This window comes from Polypterus senegalus, chromosome 3 (genome assembly GCF_016835505.1).
Source record: "Polypterus senegalus isolate Bchr_013 chromosome 3, ASM1683550v1, whole genome shotgun sequence".
NCBI classification, from domain to species: domain Eukaryota; kingdom Metazoa; phylum Chordata; class Cladistia; order Polypteriformes; family Polypteridae; genus Polypterus; species Polypterus senegalus.
Window position 1 is genome coordinate 231902523 of NC_053156.1, and position 24968 is coordinate 231927490.

Consider the following 24968-nt stretch of genomic DNA (forward strand, 5'->3'; position numbering starts at 1 on the left):
ATGCAAAAGCAAATTACAGGCAGAAGGTTGAAGTTCATTTCAATGATTGAGACTCCCAACGTGTATGGCAAGGCATCCAACACTTTACATACTATAAAGGCAATAAAGACCCAACCATCAGCAATAGCGATTCACTAGAAAGGGAATGCATCCACTTTTATGACCATTTTGAAATGAATTAGATGACTGAGGCAGAAACTGGGACAGCACCATTATCAACTACTAACAGTATGGCATTTACAGTTAGCATGAATAATGTCAGATGAGCACTCCACAGTATTAATACAGCTCTACACACTGCACACTCACTTGGAACACCAGGGGGCATACGTGAGAATGATATTTGTTGACTTCAGTTCTGCCTTTAACACGATCATCTCTAGCAGGATGGTGACCAAACTGCTCAACCTGGATGTCAATCAGCGCACATCTAGATGGGTCAAGGACTTCTTAACAAACCGACCACAAACTGTTAGTCTGCTGACCCACCACTCCTTGACACTGACACTCATCACTGGAGCTCCACAAGGCTGTGTGCTGAGTACTCTTCTTTATTTCTTACATTCTCACGATTGCACATGAATACAAAGCAAAAATACAATAATCAAATTTGCAAATGACTCCTTTTTGGTGGGACTGATACATAACAGTGATGAGTTTGCCTATAGGGATGAGGTCAGCAAACTGTCTGAATGGTGCTTCATCAACAACTTGACACTCAACACCTCCAAAACAAAGGAGCTGATTATCAGCTTCAGGAGGCAGGAAGAGAAACCTGCTCCTCTATACATCAGAGGTATAGTAGAGAGAGTGCTTAGGTTTAAAAATTTTGGCACACACATCTCCTAGGACCTCACATGGTCTGTTAGCATAACTTCTCAGGCGAAGAAGGCACAGGAATGACTCTATGTCTTTAGGATGCTAAGAAAGGCTAACGTCTAAGTATCTGTGGGTGTTCTTCTATATCATACTTACCTGTGACTTTTTGGAATGGCATGCTGGCTGCTCCATAGCTGACAAGAAGGCTCTTCAGAGAGTCATCAAATCAGCACAAAAAATGACCAACAGCCAGTTACCTTCACTAGAGGACATACAGAGAACTTGATGTTTACGAAGGGCCAAAAAAATCATTTGGGACCCTTCTCACCCAGGCCACCACCTTTTTCCTCTGCTGCCTTCTGGTCTTTTAAGACACACACTTCCAGGCTACTAAAAAGCTTCTACTCGAGTGCTATTAGAGAACTAAATTTTGTTAAATAACTTTACTGCATCTGAGTGCTTTTAATCTAAGGTTTTTCACTGCCACCCATGACATCAATGGGACAAAAGTGAAAGATTCAGAGACTCATTATAATCACTGTGAAACTGCTCCACTATTTACTTTTATATTTTCCACCTTCAAAGTTTTATTGGTTTTATTGTTTTATTAGTTTATATTAATGCATGTGTGTAACTTAAAATGCAGAGTATATGTTGAATCTGTTGAAGATGCTGTTTTTATTATATTGTATGTACTCTACATACTCTACAACTAAATTTCATTGTACATGTACAAGATTCTTCTATCAAATAAATGCATTTCACTAATAATAAGCTCAGAAATTGCACAAACTGTGGAATATATTTCACATGATCACCAAAAATATGAAGAAAGTGTATGTTCCTGATCATGACATAAGTATGACAAAGTTTCATGGTTTACAAAGGAAGGCTGTTGTGGATACAATCTATCATATCCAAATGGGCACAATTCAGTATCGATTTGTACATGCTATGCCAAGCAAGCTCTAAGTACATCTGTAATATTATGAAAATTTTTTTTTTTTTTACATCTGCTCAAATAGTGCCTATGTGCATTGGTGACTGCATCAAATGAAGCACATATCACACAAAACATTACATGAAGCATGTATACTAAATCTGCATCAGTATAGTAGTGGATATTACACTTATTGTACTTTTTCTGATGTGTTGACGATTTAGTTTTACATGTTTCTATTACACACAACAGCAACAATTGTATCAGTTTTGCTAGGAATAAATGTAACACTAAGGAGTAATGAAAATGGTGGCACCCAAAAAACTAAGTTTCATACCCCTGAGGTAGCTGGAAATCTTCAGTCTCTGCATTGCATTATTGTTTAACTGCTGGTCAAACAAAAAGACACAAGGTGTTTTAAATTTTAAAAAGAAAATAATTTAGCATGAAGGCAATGAAGGTCGTTCCGTTAAGCATAAACATTTGGTTACTAATTTAAAAAGTAGCAGGAGCAGAAGCCTGCAGCCACTGCATGTAGTACAAGAAAGTTAAGCATTTATGCATTTTTCAGTTTCTTCTAAATGTAATTATTACCTTAGAACATTTTTCTGAATGCAAAATAAGAGAAGAAAAAACACCAACTAATTAAACAATTAGGTACCAGAGTGACTCTTTGATTTGTGAAAATAGTTGGAATAAAACTTGAAGGTATAGTGGCACCCCAGCATGAAGCTGAGACTTTCTTTTCTAGACCAATGCAGTTTATACCCATGCAGCGTCAAACATAAACCTCTTTGGAGTACATAACTTTAAGTGGATTCTCACTGCGAGTCATGTTTTGCTGCCAAGTTTATTCTTTAGATGTCATTTGACTGAGTAATAAGAACAATAATGTATGCGCCACAGGAGGTACAGAGCACAGGAATGGCTTCTTCCAGCAGCTTAGCTGTAAGTGCAGAATTTACAAGGCTGAAATGAATAATCAACTTCCCTGTCATGGGTATGCATCATAAAACCGCACCCCTAAAAGACATATTCATAAATAGAATTAGAGGAGCAGGTTGCATTTTTTCTTCCTGACAGTCAAAAGTTAATCTGAAAAGGGTTTCACTTACAGATTCACAGCTTTCAGATATTTACCTTCTTCAAGCTCCTCATCTTCTTCATTCTCTTGATTCACTTCTTCATCCTCCTCCATGTATTGTACTTCTTCTTCATTATCTAAATGATGTAAAAAGTAATGCAGCTATGATTTTACCTGATACTCGGATTTTCTAATAGCAGAAATTGAATAGATGACCTAAAAAGATCTAAAAAGACAAAACCATTTGTATTGAGAATTAAAATTTGCTCAGAAATGATAAAATACTGAGTAGAAACGAACTGATTTAATGGCCTGCACAAAGTTACATTTGTTTTATGAAGCATTGCTTTGTTAGTGTTCCTTTAAATTTGTTTCACTTTTCCATGTATTTGTAATATATAGCTTTATGATATTTATTGTATATTATAGGAGGAGAATATATTGATGACTTAAAGAAAGAGGCAGCATTCTAAAAATAAGCCATTATAACTCACCATAGTGTTAGCAATAGGATCATAAAACATAACTTCTGTTAAGAGCTCTGGCCATCTGTGATGGGGACGGGAAGATTTGACCAGAGTGGGACAGGTCAGAGGCATTGGTTTAGCTTATATGAGCTTACAACTCTTCCTCCAAGGAAGAAGGCCTGGACTCAAAGGGACAAATAAATATATGACTCTAAAACGAAGCAGGTTTGAGGTGGCAGTTTACAACTAAATTTCCTGTATATCCTTTTTTTCTTGTTTGTCTGAAGCTACATTTGTGCATCCTTTAAAACTGGAGAAAATGCTGGCGGGATCAAAAGTTGGCTAGTTCTGGTGGAGAGGGAGGCTGTACTAGGGTAAAGAGATAGCTAAATAGCATTGTTCATTGAATCAGGAGAGTCAATCTGTACCATGACACCCCATTTGTCAATGAGGCATGACAAGAAACCAAAAGAGTGGTATAAGCTTGGTTTTTCTCTCTCTCTTTTTCGCTCACTTTCTGTAGACACTTTCAGAAGGCCATGTAACCTGTTACTGCTATTCCATCCATGGGCCACACTGAACCACATCAGACCAGAGACCAATCAACATAATAAGACAGAGAGCCACCTGGTAGTCTCTTATCAGGTTGTAGTTTTTACCAATGTTTATTGTACTCTGTTATTCTGGGCATATTATGTATAATGGATGAATAAACATGTAAGTTTCTTTCCTGCCTGTTCTGGTATTCCATCTAATTGACTGAAGTTACAGATATAAATGAAAAAGGGAAATGATGAACAACAGTAGCAGTCGACCCTGACAGTATGTTTAGAGTAAGACTAGATGATTAAATGACATATCTGAGAGCTGAGCAAACACTCCAAAAATGGGATCCAATGGTTTTGTGTGACATATACATAGTACCGACCTTCTTGTAGTGTTTCTTCAGCCACCATCTCCTCATCTTCCTCTTCTGATCATAAAAAGAAAAGCAAAGAATCAATATAAAGATGAGAAAGGCTAGGAGGCTAACTGTGAGGCCAAGATGGTTTGTTCCTGCTGAACAGTGGCTTCTCTTCAATTCCCTACTTCATAGATAGCTGAAGTGTTCCATCTTACCTTCTTGTTCCCTAAAAGAAAACAAATAAGATTTTAAATGTTATTGAAATAGGGAACAAAACTTCAATATTCTATAACATTACCAAAACACAACATTCTCCAATCCCCTTTTCCAATGTAGGGTTGAGAGCCCATTTATGAACACATTCCTTGAAATTGGCTTTTTTAGAATGGCCATTCCGTATGTACCTCTTTGGAATGTGGGAAGAAAAAAACTAAAGAAATCCCACAAACACGCAGGCTTTTTTGATTTAACATTGATAAAATGTCTGCTCTGTTCTGTCTCATTAATTCTATGAAGGAGCACAGACGCTGGAGCTTTCTAGACTTCTGAATGTTATGTGGGCTGGGTTACTTGCACAATAAATGATGTAACTGACAAGTATTTAGGAGACTATATGTTCTGCACAAAGAGGATGAAAGGCTGAGAAAGGAAGGATAAAGGATTGAAAATCTATCTATATTGGTATACGATTGCCATAATGCCAGATGCCAAAAATTACATTAGATAAGAGGAAGCAAAATGCTATGGAATGGCTCAATAACAGTTGTGGTTTTGCACTCAGCACTCAATTGAGCTCAGGAAATTTAATTGCAGTGACCCACCTATATGTCTGTCTCAAAATGATTGATTTCATAATCCCACCATTTTATTATTTTTTAAATGAAGGATGAATTAGTAAATAGCACTTAGTTCGCATGTGCTATGGCTTTTAAGTGTTTAATCTCTGGATGGGACAGATCCTACTTCTATACCTCTGAATGGGAAGTTCTCAGAAGTAATTTTCTATCTCATGAGCCCCATGTCTGCCATCGAGAATCTTAATTTTCAAATGAATCGATAAATAGAAGCCCTATGGAAGAATGTAACTTGGCAGCATCCATTTCTGTCTGTCTGTAATTTGTTTAATTCAAGGGTTGTGGCTACTTTTGATTTATAAAGTTACACATGTAGATGACTTGTGTAGAAATTATAAACAGGCAGAAGCTATCCTGGCACCACTTAGCATAAGACAGGAACTAAACCGGGATGGGTTGCCAGTGCATTGTAAGGAACACTCACAGACTCATGAGGGCATATTTAAAGTTTCCATTTGGCCAAACACAGAAATCGTAGGATACGGAGGCACCTACACAGTGAACTCTTCATCCCCACACAGAGGATGACTGACATGGAAATGAAACACAGTGTACTCAGTTTGTGAGGTACCACTAACCCTGTGGCTCCATTAAGCCCAATTAAACTGTATCAAATAATATTTACTACTAAATGTGCATACAATCATAATAATTCAGTATTTATGTGTTATCTATACTAATAAAAGGCAAAGCCCTCACTCACTCACTCACTCACTCACTCACTCATCACTAATTCTCCAACTTCCCGTGTGGGTAGAAGGCTGAAATTTGGCAGGTTCATTCCTTACAGCTTCCTTACAAAAGTTGGGCAGGTTTTATATCGAAATTCTACGCGTAATGGTCATAACTGGAAGCAGTTTTCTCCATTTACTGTAATGGAGATGAGCTTCAACGCCGTGGGGGCGGAGTTTCGTGTGACATCATCACGCCTCCCACGTAATCACGCAGTACATAGAAAACCAGGAAGACCTCAAAAAAGCGCTCAAGAAAACATGCATTATATAATTGAGAAGGCAGCGAAACAATAAGAAGCGAGCGAGTGACATATACAACCATATTTATGAGTTCTGCTACTTTGGAAACAAAGCACGATGTAAACCTACACTTTAAATTAAGTTCATAGACAGGCTGCCGCTGGCGTTTGTAATTTAGTGCCTGCCCATATAAGGCCGTCCGTCAGCGGCAATCCAATAGCAAACTGCCACGGGTAAATATTCACGGGTGAAGGACTGTGCTTAAGGAGAGGAAGATGAGATGGTCAGGGTGGTGTCTGACACAAACTCAGCGAAACTGCGAGAGAAAGTTTTAAGTGCCAGGACTAAGGTAACATTAAATAAAGCTATGGACATAGCACGAGATGGCACCAGCACAGCTGGGAACCTTCGATGCAAGTACACCGAGTGGCTCACGTGATAAAAAGCAACAGTTCCAAAGAGCGCTGAACAAAACCCGAATTACACAATTGAAAAGGCAGCAAAAAAATACACTCACAAAACAAATACTGTATATTGACAGTCATGTTAAGTTATTTTTAAAATGTTCCCTTTTCTTTTCTACCTTTTTAACACACTACTTCTCTGCAATACGCGGGTATATATATATATGTATATATATATATCCCGCTCTACATACTCGAATAATGGATACTTTATTTGCCATCAATGATTGTTTTGGTAAAGACATACTCAGTGTATTCATTAGATGAACGGTAAAAAGTAAGAGCGAGGGAGGATGACTCATTGAGGCATGCAGGCTGTAGTCTTGGCGTCAACTCTATCTGAATTGCGATCACATTTGAAAAATATATCTTTTCAAGTTCTATTTAGTCCATATGTGTCAAACTCAAGGGCGCGGGCCACATCCGGCCGGCGTGTAATTATATCCGCCTGCGAGATCATTTTATATACTGTATTATTGTTATTAATGGCGGGTATATGAAGCGCTGGTAACACAATAAACTACAGATCCCATAATGCAGCGCTTCAGCTGCCTTGCGAACACTTACGCGTTAATCAAGTCTACCTTATGATGCTGCAAGTTATTGCGAAGCTAGAGTTATTGCGCACTGAGTTTGCACGGCGCTTTGGTGACTTTGAAGAACAAAAAAAGTCCGTCTACATGCGGCTCGAACCTTGTGCATGTTTGGTAGCACATATCTGTGTGAGAAGCTCTTCTCAGTGATAAAGAATAACAAAACAGCACACAGGAGTCGCCTCACTGATGAGCACCTGCAATCCATCCTGAGAATCTCCACAACACAGAACCTCACACCAAACAGAAACGAACTTGTGGCCAAAAAAGATGCCAGGCGTCCAGCTCTAAAATGACATATGAGCAAAGACAACTGAATGATTTGATTTTTATTGCACGTAAGAGCGGGAGTCAACCGTTTTAACAAACAGCGTATTGCACTGATATGAAATAGCTGTGTGTGTATATATGTAGATATGTATGTATATGTATATATATGTTTATATATGTGTGTGTATGTATGTATGTATATATATATATATATATATATTTGTGTGTATATATGTGTGTGTATGTATGTATATGTGTGTATATATGTGTGTATATATGTAGATATATGTATGTATATATATATATATATATATATATATATATATATGACAACAACACTCATCACTCACAACAGTGACAAAACAATTACATTGACAATCAGGTTACGTTATTTTCAAAATGTTTCCTTTTCTTTTCATTGCTTCTTTAACACACTACTTCTCCGCTGCGAAGCGCGGGTATTTTGCTAGTTATATAATAAATAAGAAGAAATGTATTATATGTCCCCAATAAATAATAATAACAAACAATACCCCCAAACACATATAAGAGCTTTGGTAACAAAGAGCTGCTGCTGTCAATAAGAGAGCTGTAGCTGGCAAGAAGATGAGGTCAGACCTGCTCAGATTGTACCACAGACTTATATTTCAAGATATTAACATTTAAATTGAGCAAATCCAGCTTGTAGTGTCAACGAACAGAACATGCTGATTGAGTTTTGTTTGCTTGTTTGAACTCACCAGCATTCAGAATGATTCATCATTAAGCTATTGGTACAGAGTGAATCATTTCTGTTGCTGAGTCAGCCAGGGTAATCTAACTTCTTTCCCTGGTCAGTAACGCAGACAAATTCAGTCTGCATTTTAAGATCTGTATCACATATTTGGTTTACATTGTACTGTGCTCCCTTTTTCACCATTTCTCATTCTCATAAATCTCAAGTCTTCCTTCACCTTTACAATCTGATGAAACATGTCCGCCATTAAAATAGTGTCTAAAAGAAGCAGTTTAAGCCAGTTAGTTCTCTGCAGTACCCAAAATGTCACAATACCTGAGCTCACCATGCCTCACCATGACATTTCTCATTATATGGAGTCAGGCCAGGTCTAAATATTTTTGTCCTTACATTTATCCCCACTCTGGATCTTTGCTTCTTCAACTCTTGGACAAGCATGTAATTTTTATTTTCATTACAGATCTGTGTCCTTTTGCCCATGAGCAACTCCTCAGATAAAGTTTAACAGAACTCTTTGGGTAGCAGTGATCTCAGTGCTACCAGGTGGATATGGAAACTTTTAAATGATCCCACTCTACATTTCCCAATTTATGAAGATTTGTTCTGTTCTGTGTATTGTATTGTATTGGATTCACCCTCTTCTTTTTGACACCCACTGCACGCCCAACCTACCTGGAAAGGGGTCTCTCTTTGAACTACCTATCCCGAGGTTTCTTCTATTTTTTAATACTGGGTTTTTTTGGGGAATTTTTCCTTGTCTTCTTAGAGAGTCAAGGCTGGGGGGCTGTCAAGAGGCAGGGTCTGTTAAAGCCCATTGTGGCACTTCTTGTGTGATTTTGGGCTATACAAAAAAAAAATTGTATTGTATTGTATTGTATGATATTTCTCAGAGTGTTAAATGTCCTCAGCAGTGGCATAGCTAGGGACGGGGGTTGCTGGGGGGTAGTAATGGGGGAGGTTGGGGGCAATTCGTCCCGGGCAGCACATTTTTTGGGCCGGCATTATTGGCCAAAAGGCTCAGTACAATTCATGTGTAAGCAGCAGGGTTTAGAAAAATATCACTCATGAAAGAAAGAAATAAAATTCTCTGATTTTTATCCAGAAAAGCTTCAAAAATTATTTTCAAACTGTCCCTCTGTGACAGCACCAGACACAGTAGTTGAAATTTATGAGGCAATATCAAAAATAAACTTTACACCGATAATAATTTCTAGGAAGATAAACAACTAATTTACAATTTATAATTTCATTTCGTTATCAATCCAAATCCATTCTGGCTCTGCGGAGAAAACATCCCCACCTATCACTTGTATACTACACTAGTTCTGGTTTTCACAGTGTAATTATAGTAAACTATTAATTATAACGCGGCTTATCAGTGCGTCTATACTATATTCTTGTCTAGCTGATGCTTATAAATAATTATATGTGAAAAAGTATTGCTGTTTCTCTATATATGACCAAACCTATGCAAAATTGATCTTAAATTTTCTCTATACGTCATTTTAATTTTCTATTTAAATAGGTTAACATATTCAGATATGTTGGAGTTCTGCAAATTGAAGCACTGCCCCACCCCGAGCGGCACGAACTCAACCTACGCCACTGGTCCTCAGATGTTATAGATGCAGGCAGCCCCCAGACTTTTTACTCTCACCATCTTTCTCAGGTTTGCTGCTTTTGTCCAAAAGCTGTTTAGGCCAGCCAGCGCTCGGGTCTGCATTAACAGCAGCATCTCTTCAGTTTAATTTTAAAAATTCATTCATTCATTCTATGTATAGTAACTAGCCAATGATCAAATCTTAATATTAATATTAATGAAATTAAAAAGATGTTAAAAAAGAAGGAGGGAGAGGGAGAGAGCATCTTTGAAGGCTTCCACATGGCCTAACACGCTTTCACATGGCCTAACACAAGGATTTGTTTTTCTATTTTTTGTGCCACTCTTGAACTGCTGAGTGCCTATTTTTATAATATAACTAAGCTGGATTTCACATACAGTTACTTTGTCAATTAATAGTAATAATAATATATAATATATACCTGTAATATTAATGCATGTTATTTAATTGAGCTTAGTCACTCAAGGACATATTGAACGATAACACCATAAAATGGAACATTTAATAAATTAACAAAATTAAACACCTATTAAAAATATAATTAAACAACAAATAATCAGAACAGTTAACGATAATATCATTTATAGCACTGAGAAGGCAATTCTAAAAAGGCGAGTTTTAAGATTCTTTTTTAAATTCAGCCACTGAAAATCATGAGGCAGGGAGTTCCACAGCTGATGAGCCTGACCTCCCATGGAAGACAAGCAGACTGATGGAACAAGAAGAAGGCCAGAAGCAGAAGAACAAAGTGAGCAGACTGGTGCATTATCATTATGAAGATCTCTTAAATAAGTGGGAGCCTGGTCCTCTAGTGCTGTGTATGAGGGGACATGAGTGTTAAAGTCAATACTGTACTTGAGTGGGAGCAAGTGAAGTTTCTATCAAGCAGGGGTTTTGTGACTAAGAGCCTTAGTGTGATCTAACAGCATCTTGTTCACACGTTTAATCAGGATATACTGTATGACAACAGAGTATTACAATAACCTTGACATGACGAATGCATGAATTAGTGTCTCAGATGCAGAATAGAACATGGAGGGGCACAGGATTGTCAAAAACTACAGCAACGCTCTTGACTTGAGGGTGTAAAGAGGGAGTCATCAATGCTGATGTTACCGTTTTCAAATTTTCTCCACAAGGAGAATTTCAGACTTGTCATTTATTGCACAATTTTTGCCTGTCATTTTGTATTTAAATGAAGACCTGTGCATATCCTCAACTAGGGTTGCTAGGTATTCAAGTGAAAGGCTGGCAGTGACAATGTTCCGTATACTAAATTTTTGTTTGGAGAAGACACAGTCATGTGCACGATGGTGTATTTTAATGTCTTTATGTGGAAAATAAAAAGTATGTGATATATTAAAAAACCATACCACACTCCTCGGTTCAGCTCAAAAGAAATACTAAAGTATGAACAAGGCTTTAGGAAGCAGTATTCCTTGTTTTACAGCCAAAATCAAAAACTTAAAAAACACAAAAAAAATTCAATGGGTTTTCTGTTTTAGAATTGTGAAATTGACTACAAAACAAACTTTATTTTCAGTTTTGTGAAACTATGGAAATTGAAACTTGTCTGTTTCGATTGCCCGTATAAACCACAGGTCACTAACAGGCGGACCGCGGTCTGGGTCTGGACCCAGACTCTGTTCTGTCCGGACCCAGACATCATTTAGTTTTATTTAGTTTTGGTGATTATTTTTACCGGCGACTCTTTTCTGACACCACTACTCAGTGAAAGGGACCTCCTGCATGTCTCTGATTGGCCAATACTTGTTGCCTTCGTGGGTTCGGGATGGTTGGGTTTAAGCATGAAGACTGATACAGTATTGATCAGAGTGAAGGCAAGAATGTCAGCCAATCACAGGCAGAGTAGGGCGGGCGTTCACTGAAAAGAGAGCAAAAAACCTGCATTCTGAGTGAAAACAGCTGGCACTCGTGTGGCAGCGGCAGTGGCGTGGAGAGAAAAATATACAGGAGTGAGAAGACAAGAGGGAGAAAAACGACGAAATTGTCAACGTGCCATGGCTTTTGGTAAACGGCGGAAGCTTCCCACTGAAAACCTGGCCTTTAATCCGGAATGGACCGAGGCGTTTATGTTCATACTTCCCGTAGGAAGCTTGAAACAACCGTGTCTCATCTGCTCTGAGACTGTGACAGTGGTTAAAAGCAGGAATGTGAAACACCACTACGAAACTAAGCACAAAATTACATTTAGGAAAAGTTACCAACTAAATTCGCCAGTTAGGCTTCAGAAAACAAGCCATCTTAAAACCAACTAACGATCGGTCAACAAGGATTTTAACAAATTCATTTACTGGCCAACAACTCGCTAATGAATCTTCCCTCAGAGATGCGTGGATTTTGGGACGTCACAAAAAACATTCAGTGATGACAATCTTCACACATGCATGAGGATGGCACTGACACCATTCCAGTCCAGATTTGAAATCCTGGCAGACGAAGCAAGAGCTCATTTCTCTCACTGAACAAGAGAAAGTAGGCAGTGGGATATGAGGGAAAGAAGGAGGAGAAGATACGTTCAGTTATGTAAAGATGTTCAGATTTACTGTGAAACTGGTTATGCCTGTTCAGTTGTATTAAAAACTCATATATTTTATTTTTATATGTCTTTATTAGTCTTTTTTTTGTTGTTAAAACGTTAAAACATTATTATTATTATTATTATTATTATTATTATTATGAAAGTACTTATTTATAATTCTCAGTTGAATGTCAGTTACTTTGCTTTTACTTACTTTTACTGTTATTTATTTTTTTATATTTTATTGTATGTAGCCCCCAACAAATATTGTTGAAATGGCATTGAACTTTCTTCGTTTGATTTGAGTCATTGACTTCACACAGTTGATACAATGGCAATGCTACTTCAAAATACACTCACCTAAAGGATTATTAGGAACACCATACTAATACGGTGTTTGACCCCCTTTCGCCTTCAAAACTGCCTTAATTCTACGTGGCATGGATTCAACAAGGTGCTGAAAGCATTCTTTAGAAATGTTGGCCCATATTGATAGGATAGCATCTTGCAGTTGATGGAGATTTGTGGGATGCACATCCAGGGCACGAAGCTCCTGTTCCACCACATCCCAAAGATGCTCTATTGGGTTGAGATCTGGTGACTGTGGGGGCCATTTTAGTACAGTGAACTCATTGTCATGTTCAAGAAACCAATTTGAAATGATTCAAGCTTTGTGACATGGTGCATTATCCTGCTGGAAGTAGCCATCAGAGGATGGGTACATGGTGGTCATGAAGGGATGGACATGGTCAGAAACAATACTCAGGTAGCCCGTGGCATTTAAACGATGCCCAATTGGCACTAAGAGGCCTAAAGTGTGCCAAGAAAACATCCCCAACACCATTACACCACCACCACCAGCCTGCACAGTGGTAACAAGGCATGATGGATCCATGTTCTCATTCTGTTTACACCAAATTCTGACTCTACCATTTGAATGTCTCAACAGAAATCGAGACTCATCAGACCAGGCAACATTTTTCCAGTCTTCATCTGTCCAATTTTGGTGAGCTTGTGCAAATTGTAGCCTCTTTTTCCTATTTGTAGTGGAGATGAGTGGTACCTGGTGGGGTCTTCTGCTGTTGTAGCCCATCCTCCTCAAGGTTGTACGTGTTGTGGCTTCACAAATGCTTTGCTGCATACCTCGGTTGTAACAAGTGGTTATTTCAGTCAAAGTTGCTCTTCTATCAGCTTGAATCAGTCGGCCCATTCTCCTCTGACCTCTAGCATCAACAAGGCATTTTCGCCCACAGGACTGCCGCATACTGGATGTTTTTCCCTTTTTACACCATTCTTTGTAAACCCTAGAAATGGGTGTGCGTGAAAATCCCAGTAACTGAGCAGATTGTGAAATACTCAGACCGGCCCGTCTGGCACCAACAACCATGCCACGCTCAAAATTGCTTAAATCACCTTTCTTTCCCATTCTAAAATTCAGTTTGGAGTTCAGGAGATTGTCTTGACCAGGACCACACCCCTAAATGCATTGAAGCAACTGCCATGTGATTGGTTGATTAGATAATTGCATTAATGAGAAATTGAACAGGTGTTCCTAATAATCCTTGAGGTGAGTGTATATAAATTAATTGTAATGTAAAAATTATAATGCAACTTAAACATGATGATGCTGCAGACCTGTACATGAGGAAATTTTCTCTATCTGGACCTACTTAAATCATAACTGACTACCCCTGGTATAAACCATTGTATTTCTTACATGTTGCTGCCCCTTATTAGAGTAATTTTAATTACCCTTAGTCTTATTGAAGGAAACAACTGTGCTACCAAGCTAAGGCAGGTTTGAAATCTAAGTAATCAAAACATAATTCAGCATTAACATTTACAGTACAGTCCACCGTCTACTGGAATGTATTTTGCAATTCATGTGAAAAAGAATTGCATTGCAGTTGTCATTCCAACAGACAGCACAGTGCAAACATTTATAGTAATAATCTACTGTAGAACACAAACATATGTATTATGTACAACCCCAAAGCTTATGCCTCTGTTATGTGCCATTTGGTATGGCATTTGTAAAAGCAGTGTTCATTTTTGTGATGGGCCATCTGTTGGAATGACAGAAACACAGCAACTGGACAGACACAGATACACTGACACATAAACACTTATCTTTTTAATAAGGTGGGCTAACTGTGCTGTCCTTCTAAGATGGGTTGAAATCTAAATAATCAGCATAGACCTCAGTGTTAAAGTTTGCAGTTCACAATGCAATACGCACATTATATGCCATCTGGTAATGAATCGTAAAAGCAGCGGTAATGTTTGTGTTGCGCCATCCTTTGGAATGACCGTGACATAACAACTGGATGGACACACAGACAAACACACAGACACTTATTCTTTTATTAATGTGGATTTTCTCCATGTCTCTTCTTGTGTATGTCTTGCAGTTAGATTAAATTGGTGGAGTGAGCACAGGGGTTTGGATTATATGATTAGATGGTGGGTGCAGTATGTAATGGTTGACAACACAGCTCACAGAAAGAGAAAAAGAGTGGCCCACTGGGAATTGTCCCACTTGACCAATGGCCAGTCCATCCCTATTCGCATCAAATTTAAAAATGCATACCAGGGATTCCTAGTCCAATCCTTAACCACTATGCCACATTACGTAAAATAACTGGGCAAATCAAGTGGAATTTCCACAGCCACCTTCCAAGTGGTGAGGGCAGAGACCTGCCCAGGGTGACTAGGCATTTCTCATGACCCACCATTTCTCATCTTCAGCACCAGTAGATTGAACTCGATCGATGCAGTAAGCAGCTCATGCTTGCTCAGAAAGATGCAAGAGGTTGAAGAGAGGTGCTTAGGTTCACCTAATGGCCACCCGGCCCCGTAAATCCAGGACACAAGGAGGTAAAGTGACTTACTCAGGTTCACATTAAGCATCAGTGCCTAAAATGAGCAGCTAAAGACCCCCACCACAACACTTATATGTTATTAACTAATCTACATGAAGGGTACAAAATAAGAGAGTACTTGAGGGGACCAAACCCTGCCGAGATAGCGGTATCGGTGGCAGGAACACGCAAAGTGGCTTGCATAGATAAGTGTGGACGTATAAGGCAAGATATTTTGAGCACACTAAAGTTTGTAGCCACAAAAGGGGAGCCTTTGACAGTGGATGGTGTCCTGGCGTACGTCACAGATAAGGCTGGCAGAAGAACCTGCACGCAATTTCAGAACTGCCAGCTTTAAGTTGACGAATAGTGATTTCCTTTTGGGACTTTAATTGGACCAAAGGCTTCTCTTTGAAAAATACAAAGGTGTTACTTACTCGTACTCTTCCACAAATTCCTCTGTGTCAGACATCTTTAAAGGGTTTCCTGGAAGGGAACAGAATAGATTTGTGATTTCCATGAAGTGCTACTGCCAAATATGAGATTTCTGGTTTTATTATTGTATATATATTGAGTTTTTGAAATTAGAAATTCAAGTTCAAGACTTGTGATCATGCCTTGCAGTAAGGAGAACTGGGATTGCTTCCCAGGTCCTCCCTGCATGGAGTTTGCACGTTCTCCTCCGGGTGCTCCGGTTTCCTCCCACAGTCCAAAGACATGCAGGTGAGGTGCACTGGCGATCTGAAATTGTCCCTGGTGTGTGCTTGGTGTATGGGTGGTCTGCAAAGTCAGTCCTGGAGAGCTGTAGTGGCTACAGGTTTTTGTTCTAACCTGATTGCTTAATTTGAAAGCAATCCTTGTCAATAACAGACCTTGCTTAATTGTGCAGCTTGTTAGTGCTTTCAATTAGATTTTTTCCTTTCTAAAGATAACAGTCAAATGATTTGTATCCTGGGCAGCATGGTGGCATAGTGGTAGCACTGCTGCCTCGCAATAAGGAGACCTGGGTTCGCCTCCCATGTCCTCCCTGTGTGGAGTTTGCACGTTCTCCTCCGGGTGCTCCGGTTTCCTCCCACAGTCCAAAGACATGCAGGTTAGGTGCATTGGCGATCCTAAATTGTCCCTAGTGTGTGCTGGGTGAGTGTGTTCTGTGGTGGATTGCCACCCTGCCAGTGATTTGTTTCTGCCTTGTGCCCTCTGCTGGGTGGGATTGGCTCCAGCAGACCTCGATGACCCTGTGTTAGGATATAGTGGGTTGGATGATGAGTTTGTATAAGAAATGGTTAAATTAGTTGGCATCAATTACTGCTGTGATGTACATAAAGGCAGGACCCCAATCTGGGTAGGAGGCAAGATCCCACATGCACTCTCAATTATTTACAAACCACAAACCACATAGACATGAAGACAGACATGATTTACATGTTAAGCAAAGGCAAACAATTGCTTAAGAGAGTAAGATTATATGATTAATCATTAGATTCAAAGCCAAAATTAAAAGAGGTGGCAAAGTACTTGGCGCTGCACCTCTGGAGTCCTGCGTTCAGCTTCTATCATGGGAACTGCCTGTGAGAAGTTTATGAGATCTCTATATGTGTATGTGTGTGTGTTTGTGTGTTTGTGTGTACGTGTGTGTTTTCTTTGGCTTCCAAAGGTTTGCCAGTCATGTTATTTAAAGTAGGTAAGCACTTTGTGAAGTTCTCTTACGAATCCCCCAGGAAGTTAACATTGCATGTTGTTTTAAGTAGGCAGTGCAGTCCCATGAAGTAAATCCATTATATCATTAACTACCCAAATCAATTACTGCACTTCATGATTCGTACATCTCCCTTCATGCTGTGCTGCAGCTGTTGATGACTTCTCCATTAACATATTTACTATTTGCATAATCACATAATGAGCTTAAAATAAAACATAATATTCTCAAACCCACGTAATCCAGTTCTGGGCCACAAGAGATGGAGAGCATTCTGACAGTATTGGCTGTAAGATAGGAACCAACCCTGGAGAGAGTGGCAGTTTATTTCAGGGAACACTGGCATGCACAATGGGGCCAAATTAGAGGAAACCTAACATGCACATCTTCAGGATGTGGGAGGAAACTGTGCAGAAACACACGGAGATACAGAGAGAACATGCAAACTCCACAGAGACAAGTGCTGGGGTTACTGGAGGATGATAGTCTCAGAGGGGATGGGTGGCACTGACACACTCACGCTGCGTGAAGCATTCAAACCAACAGAGCCATCGTGCCACTTGTGACTTTGTTATATATTGCTATTGGAAGCAGCATGAGTTACAGATATTCACATGGGCATTAATTTAGTGCATGGGCATTGAACTGAATTATAAAGACTTATCAGTGAGAAACTAAATTGTTCGCTCTACTGTATGATGATATTAAAATTAAATATCCAATTTATTTTAAAAATGTCAAAGTACTTAATCCTCATCTTTCATTTTAACTGAAGTTTTGTCTTCAAGGACTTGCTAACATTTAACAGCTGCCTTATGCATGTGTTGGTAGCAACTCACAACATAATAGAACTTGAAGTAATATCTACACATTATGCTACATTATTAGGGAAAATCAGCTTCCAGAGCACAAGAAATGAATGAACGAGTTAACTAAATTAAACTAAAGTCTAACTTAAAATAGCTCAAGACAACCACATAACATGCCAATGCTTGGTCCGTCACCAGCTTCTGCGTTGGTAACTGAATGCTTTTGATTTTTGGTGCTGATTTTGTGATTTATTTATTTGTTTGTCTGATGGCACAGTGGTAGGGTGTTGCCTCGCAGTAAGGAGACCTGCGTTTGCATCCCAGGCCCTCCCTGTGTGAAGTTTGTATGTTCTGACCGAGTCTGTGTGGGTTTCCTCTCACCATCCAAAGACATGCAGGTTAGGTGAATTGGTGATGGTAAATTGGTGGGTGCATGTGTGTTCACCCTGTTAAGGACTGGCGCCCTGTCCATGTTTTTTTCCTGCCCAGTGTCCTATGCTGACTGGAAGTGACACTTGTTTGGATTAAGCGGGTTAGAAGATGACATTTGTTTGTTTATTCTTTTAAGCCTAACATTATTTGTTTCCAGCATTCATTCCTGCTTACAGGATAGCCATTTGGGACCCTAAAGTGTATTAAATGGATGCCTGATGGATAGTTATTTGTTACTTTGTAATATGTTTCAACCCACCAGCCATTGTAGCAGGTCTAGTATGTCATGAGGTTACTTTGCTCTAGGCTCTGATGTCTGTACAATTGGCTGTTAGTCAAACTCATTTATTCCTTCAGCAAACTATTTGAAACGAAAGGTGTCCGTCTATGACCAGTGTTAGCTGGCACTAATTTAATAAAAATTATGAATCATTTTATCTGCCTTTATAACATTATGGATGATGAGCTTCATTTACAGCAGCAGTCTCAGTGTCTGCCTTGCCATAAATACAACTGAAACTATGGCTCTTTAATTTAGTGAACTTTTATTTCTATATGGCTGAAAATTAATATAATAATCATCTCTGGACATATTCAAGAAAATGATGTAGCTAAAGTATGAATTAATTAATTTGTGCCTTTCCACGTGTTGACCACTAAATTTATGAATGAATTCATTTTCCAAGTGTGAAGAGGATCAGACATAAGGCACCAAGTTTGGGCACAAGTACAGAACATCTAGTGCCAATGTGTGTGACAGGGTACACATGCTCATGCATGGCCAACTGCCAGTCTGTCTAATCAAAGATATTAGGAGAATATTAGGAGAAAGCCCAGAGAGGCACAGAATCCCACATGAACTCCAAAGCATTTGGCTGAGATCTTGACTGGTGGCTCAAAGGTTTTAAGGTTTTAAAACTCAATATTCAGAATATAATATTAATATAAGTAAGTTATGTGCATTCAAACCAAAAAGAAAGAGAGAAACTATGTAACACTTAATTTTAAATCTTTGAGACATGGATTTGGGTCAGGTAATTTAGCTGCTCTAACCTAAATTTGGTATCTTAATCAAAATCTGTATGCAACATAACATGACATTCGACAGATCCCAGTGCTTTACAACAGAAAGTGCTGTCTGAGAGGTGGATTCTTCAAGCAGCCATTACACTCTGTGAAGAGCCCCCTTACTGACTGGGTGGTGTAGACCATTAACTCTTAGCAGGGTATTGAGTTATTGCTTGCACTTCTACTGACCTACAGCTTTCTTTATTGCAAATGTCTGTAGTATATAATGGCTGGATGTAGTTCCTGGAATTTCTTTTAGATCTATCTATCTATCTATCTATCTATCTATTCTCAAACCACTTCATTATCTCGACAATTATATTGTGTTGGGCTCCGATGGGTGCCAGTCCATTCCAAGAGGTCATTCATGCATGCCCATATTAAAGCTCCTATTTGCTTTGTCTTAAGGCCTTGTTTGGACTGTGGAATAAAACCTGTAAGCCAAACTGAAAGCAGTGCAAAGTTTTAAATAAACAGAAATGTACGATGTCTGAAGATAAACATAATACCAAAATGAACTAAATATTACCAATTTAATATATTTAAATGGCGGCACAGTGGCACAGTGGTAGTGCTGCTGCCTCGCAGTTAGGAAACCCGGGTTCGCTTTCTGGGTCCTCCCTGCGTGGAGTTTGCATGTTCTCCCTGTGTCTGTGTGGGTTTCCTACGGGTGGTCCGGTTTCCTCCCACAGTCCAAAGACATGCAGGTTAGGTGCATTGGAGATCCTAAATTGTCCCCAGTGTGTGCTTGGTGTGTGGGTGTGTGTGTGCGCCCTGCACGGGGTTTGTTTCCTGCCTTGTGTGCCCTGTGTTGGCTGGGATTGGCTCCAGCAGACTCCCGTGACCCTGTAGTTACGATATATCGGGTTGGATATTGGATGGATGGATGGACTCCCGTGACCCTGCAGTTAGGATATAACGAGTTGAGTAAAGGATGGATGGATATATTTAAAGGTGAACATAAATAATAATGTGTCTAACAAATAATGCAGCTGAACTGTGCTTCTTAAACTGTAGTATCCTGATAAGGTCTGGCAAAAGACGATAAGTTGAAGGGAACGTTGATTCCTTGCTGGAAGTCACACTGACCCACAGATCCAAAGGGCTGCTTATCAAGCTAACATTTGTGCATTCATAATGACACTGGACACATAAACATGGGGAGTGATCAGGCAGACTCTGCCCAAACTTGAATCTGCACCCCTGAACTGTGAGCAATCAGTGCTAAAGCTGTCCAGTTCTTCACAAACCAATGTGCCTTACAAACTAAAACTGCCTGCAGGCATAAGACGTAATTAAAGCAACTCAGCAACCGTCACAGCTTCATTATCTGAAGCATGTAAGGTCTCAAAAACATGTAGTTAGATGATGGACGATCACCAAAATCTTTTATGTTTGTGTGAAGAAAACAAGTGACCACAATTTAAAGGCAAAAGAAGTCAAGCGTAATCTTTAGTTCTGACTTATTTAAAATCATTATATTAAAAAAATCCTTGTAAAGAAAGCGTTATTTCAGAGACATGATAATAGTAACATCTGGCACAATATTAGCACACACTTTGGGAAGTTTTTCTTTCCACAAAGAAGCACAGATATATGGAATAAGCTACCAAGCAGTGTGGCAGACAGTAGGACCTTTTAAATTAGACTTGATATTATTCTTAGAGAATTATGTGGACAAGACTAGCAAGCTTTTTTGGGCTGAACAGCCTGCTCTCATCTAGAATGTTCTAAATTCAGTCAGCCTACCTGGACCTAGCAGAGGATTAGGATCAAATCTCTTATGAAGTCCTTCTTCACTCATTTGGCTGACGCCTTTATCCCAGGTGACTTACAACGCTGGAGGTACAGTTGGCTACATTTCTTATTGATTTTATCTATTTGGAGCCCAGGCAGGTGAAGTGACACACAGTAGAGGGATCTGAACCCACCATCTCAGGGCTTGAAGTTCAAAACCTTAACCACTGCACTACACTACCTGCCCCATTTGCAATGTCATATGTGTTTTCATCAATAAACCTCCAACTAAAATAAATGAATTTCTTCAGACATTTATAAAATTGGTATATCTCAGTTCATACATTCAAGTAATTTACATTACTATTGAAATTTGGGATTGAAGAAAAAGCATTTGTACCACCAGAATAGGGGCTGCCTCGGGGCATCAGTGAGTCAATTACAAGACCTTAACAAACACTTTATTTGGTGTTAATAAAACCACCAATAGCAGCACAGTAGAACAGGGACACCAATAGTGCATCTGTTAGTCACTTGCTGTTATGTAACCAGAGCTTAACAAAGACATAGTTTGTCCTAAAATGGCTTGCAAAGCACCAGCAACAACACGTTAGAATAGGGGCTAATGGTATGTGTCAACTAAACAGGGACCCAGACAAAGCATTTGTTCTGTCATAATTAAAATACAATGTATCAGTGATGGGTGGCGCAGTGGTAGCGCTGCTGCCTCGCAGTTAGGAGACCTGGGTTCGCTTCCCAGGTCCTCCCTGCGTGGAGTTTGCATGTTCTCTGCGTGGGTTTCCTCCGGGCGCTCCCGTTTCCTCCCACAGTCCAAAGACATTCAGGTTAGGTAGATTGGCGATTCTAAATTGTCCCTAGTGTGTGCTTGGTGTGTGGGTGTGTTTGTGTGTGTCCTGTGGTGGGTTGGCACCCTGCCCAGGATTGGTTCCTGCTTTGTGCCCTGTGTTGGCTGGGATTGGCTCCAGCAGACCCCTGCGACCCAGTGTTTGGATTCAGCAGGTTGGAAAATGGATGGATGGATGGTATGTGTCAACTAAACAGTGACCCAGACAAAGCATTTGTTCTGTCATAATTAAAATACAATGCATCAGTGATGGGTGGCACAGTGGTAGTGCTGCTGCCTCACAGTAAGGAGACCGGGGTTCATGTCCCAGGTCTTCCCTGTATGGAGTTTGCATGTTCTCCCCATGTCTATGTGTGTTTCTTCCCATAGTCCAAAGACATGCAGGTTTGGTAGATTGTCATTTCTTAAAATTGTCCCGTGTGTGTATGCCTAATGATGGACTGGCACCCCATCTGGGGTTTGTTACTGCCTTGTGGCCTTTCCTAGCTCGGATAGGCTCCAGCAGACCACCATGACCCTGTTCAGGACTAAGTGGGTTAGAAAATGACTGACTGTATCAGTGATGAAACTTTAGAATAGGGGCTAACTAGAGCACATATCTCAGTCACCTACAGCTTTGTAGGACACTTTGTTTGGTCCATAGTATGTTTTGCAAAGCACCAGTGACAACAGTTTAAGTGTGGCTACCTATAGTGCATCTGTTAGTCAGTTGTTGTTATGTTATAAGTGCCTAACAAAGACTCTTTTTGTGTTACGCTATTCTTGTTACTATATTGCCTTCTTAATTACACCCTTGGAACTGTTTTTCTCATACTCCATGAAGACTCCTTTTCCCATAATCCTAATTTTGATGACACACTTCATGGTTACTGAACTCATCATTTCATGAGAAATGTCACTCGAGTGCTCTAGGTGCTGTCTCAGAAATCTATATATATATAAAAGTCAATGTGTGTATGTATATATGTTCTAGCATCACTTCCGAACGGCTGGACCGACTTTCATGAAACTTGCTACACATGTTCCTCATTGGTCAACTAAAAATACTGTACGGTGAAATCAACCCTAACCCACCCCCTTCTGGGTAGGGTGGGGGGTGATCTTGTGGTCTTGTATGCATGTTATCATCCAGTTGGCACTCAGATCGACCACCAGAGGGCGAACTGGTGGTGACTGCCAGCATTCCTTATGTATGAGCACCACTGCACCCCTGTTGCTTCTGAAATAAAATAGAGTTGGCCCAGTTGGCATCCCAACTATTTTTGGGACTCATACTGTCTCTGTGACTCGAACAGCCATATATATATCTTATATTATAAATGTCTACGCGTGGAAGTGTGTGTCTCTGTCCAGCCCGGAAGTGAGACGTAGAGTCGGGGTGAGGGATCCAGCTCCAAGGATACGCATGCGAGGCCGGGACACCAGCAAAAGGAAACCTCAGAAGAAAGACAGTCGCTTAGCTGCTAAAGCACAAACAATGCAAGCATGTCATCAACACGAATCCTCATAGCAGAGAGATGCCCAGAGAAGTTCTGACGATTTCCATACTTTCTAGGATCCTGTGCTTTTAACAGCACAGGTATACACAGTTAGTATATAGCAGGCAACTGCCACCATTCTTTATGTTTAAGCACCCCCGTGCCCCTCTTGCTTTTCAAATTAAATAGAGTTGGCCGGTTCCGAGCGTCACATGGATGATAACATACATACAAGACCGCAAAACAAGCACATTAGTGAGACTTTATCGTTTTTTTAATTTATTTTTATTTTTAAAGTTCTTTATGTTTGAGCACCACCGCCCCCCTGTTGCTTTTCAAATTAAATAGACTTGGCCAGTTCTGAGTGTCAACTGGATAACATACATACAAGGCCGCCAGACAATGACATAAGTGAGTCTTTATTGTTTGTTAATTTATTTTTAAAGTTGTGTTTTTTTAATTATGTTTTTCTCAAACAATTAAAAAAAAAAACACTTTATTTTCCTCTCTGGCAACGCTGGGTATTTCAGCTAGTTAAAAATAATGTGCATTTTACATCTCTGTGAAATTCACAATTATCACTTATTGTCACTTATTGCATACCTTCCATGATATTTAGTGCACAGAAGTATCTTAATCTTGATTAATTTTAGTTCACTTTCTAGCATAAAAAGTTTTTTTTTCTATCACTTTTTTATTAACCTGAAGGCAATTCACTATGAGTTACAAAGACAACAGCTCTTCAACTGTTTAAGCTATATGTGTGCTCGTCACTAACTAGCCATCTTTAATTAAAAAAATCTCAAATAAAAGCAGACAGGATTCAGCTCCATCACATCGCCGCCAGCTCACACACAAATCACCAGTTAACTTACTAACCAGTCTTTATCTGAGGATGTGGCCAGCATAGTGAGAATGTGCTGGTGCCACACGCAAGTGCAGATTTTGTCATTGGATCAATGAGGCAGCAGAACTAACAAACTGTGCCAATGTCTTGTAGCCGAGCCAACAATGAGTTGATCCAAAACAAATATAAAAATGGGGTAATAACTCACTACAGAGTCTGCAGGCACAATGGCAATTTTGAATCGTTAGAATAATGTCAAGAAGAACAGGCTATTAGGCCAAGCATAGCTCATGAATCTTTATTCACCTAACTTGATACACCAGCTCAGCACAGTAACATTCAGGTTACCTGCCTGACAATTCTTTTGGTTACAATTAACCATAATGAATATCTACTTACTCACCACAGACTGATAAGGAACCTGTAAGTACCTCAGCATTGTATTGTCATCATCTATCAAGACGGCTCAGCACAGGAATTTTACTCAACCTGTTTGTCTTCAAATAACAGACTTAAAGAATGAACACCAACCTACCAAAAAACTGCTAGGTCATCACTGGCATGGTACTAAAGACACTGAGCCTGTCCTCCTTCACACCAACCCGCTTATGATCTGGATCTGGAGACACTTTGTCGGTTCACATCTTTTGCTTACTTGTCATACCAACTGAATGAAGCTGGCTTGTCAGTCTCTAAGTGTAGTTTACAAACAGACAAAGGTTTGCTAGTTTGCCATTCTGTTTCTTCAGGCTTAGTGCCGGTATGATCTTTCTTCTCTGAGACATTACTTACCTTTTCCAAGCAGAGAATGCAGCAGTGTTCCCAGAAAGCCAGTGGCAGCAACTTAAATTTTTGTTCTCCCAGTGACTTTAAATATTCCATGTGCCACGTGACAAATGTAGCTAA

General features: G+C 39.6%; 1 protein-coding gene across 4 annotated transcripts in view; it reads right to left on the reverse strand.

Moving 5' to 3' along the window:
• Positions 1 to 24914, reverse strand: part of tnnt2a (troponin T type 2a (cardiac)) — a 62332-nt gene extending 37418 nt beyond the window's left edge. For all 4 annotated transcript variants that reach the window (XM_039748724.1, XM_039748723.1, XM_039748722.1 and 1 more), the window contains exons 1-5: positions 24855 to 24914; positions 15568 to 15616; positions 4430 to 4440; positions 4239 to 4283; positions 2900 to 2980 (exon numbers count right to left, since the gene is read on the reverse strand). In XM_039748724.1, the coding sequence (XP_039604658.1) occupies positions 2900 to 2980; positions 4239 to 4283; positions 4430 to 4440; positions 15568 to 15602 (172 nt within the window). In that variant the 5' untranslated portion in view covers positions 15603 to 15616; positions 24855 to 24914. The remainder of the gene's footprint in view (positions 1 to 2899; positions 2981 to 4238; positions 4284 to 4429; positions 4441 to 15567; positions 15617 to 24854) is intronic.
• Between the last annotated feature and the right edge of the window lie 54 nt (positions 24915 to 24968).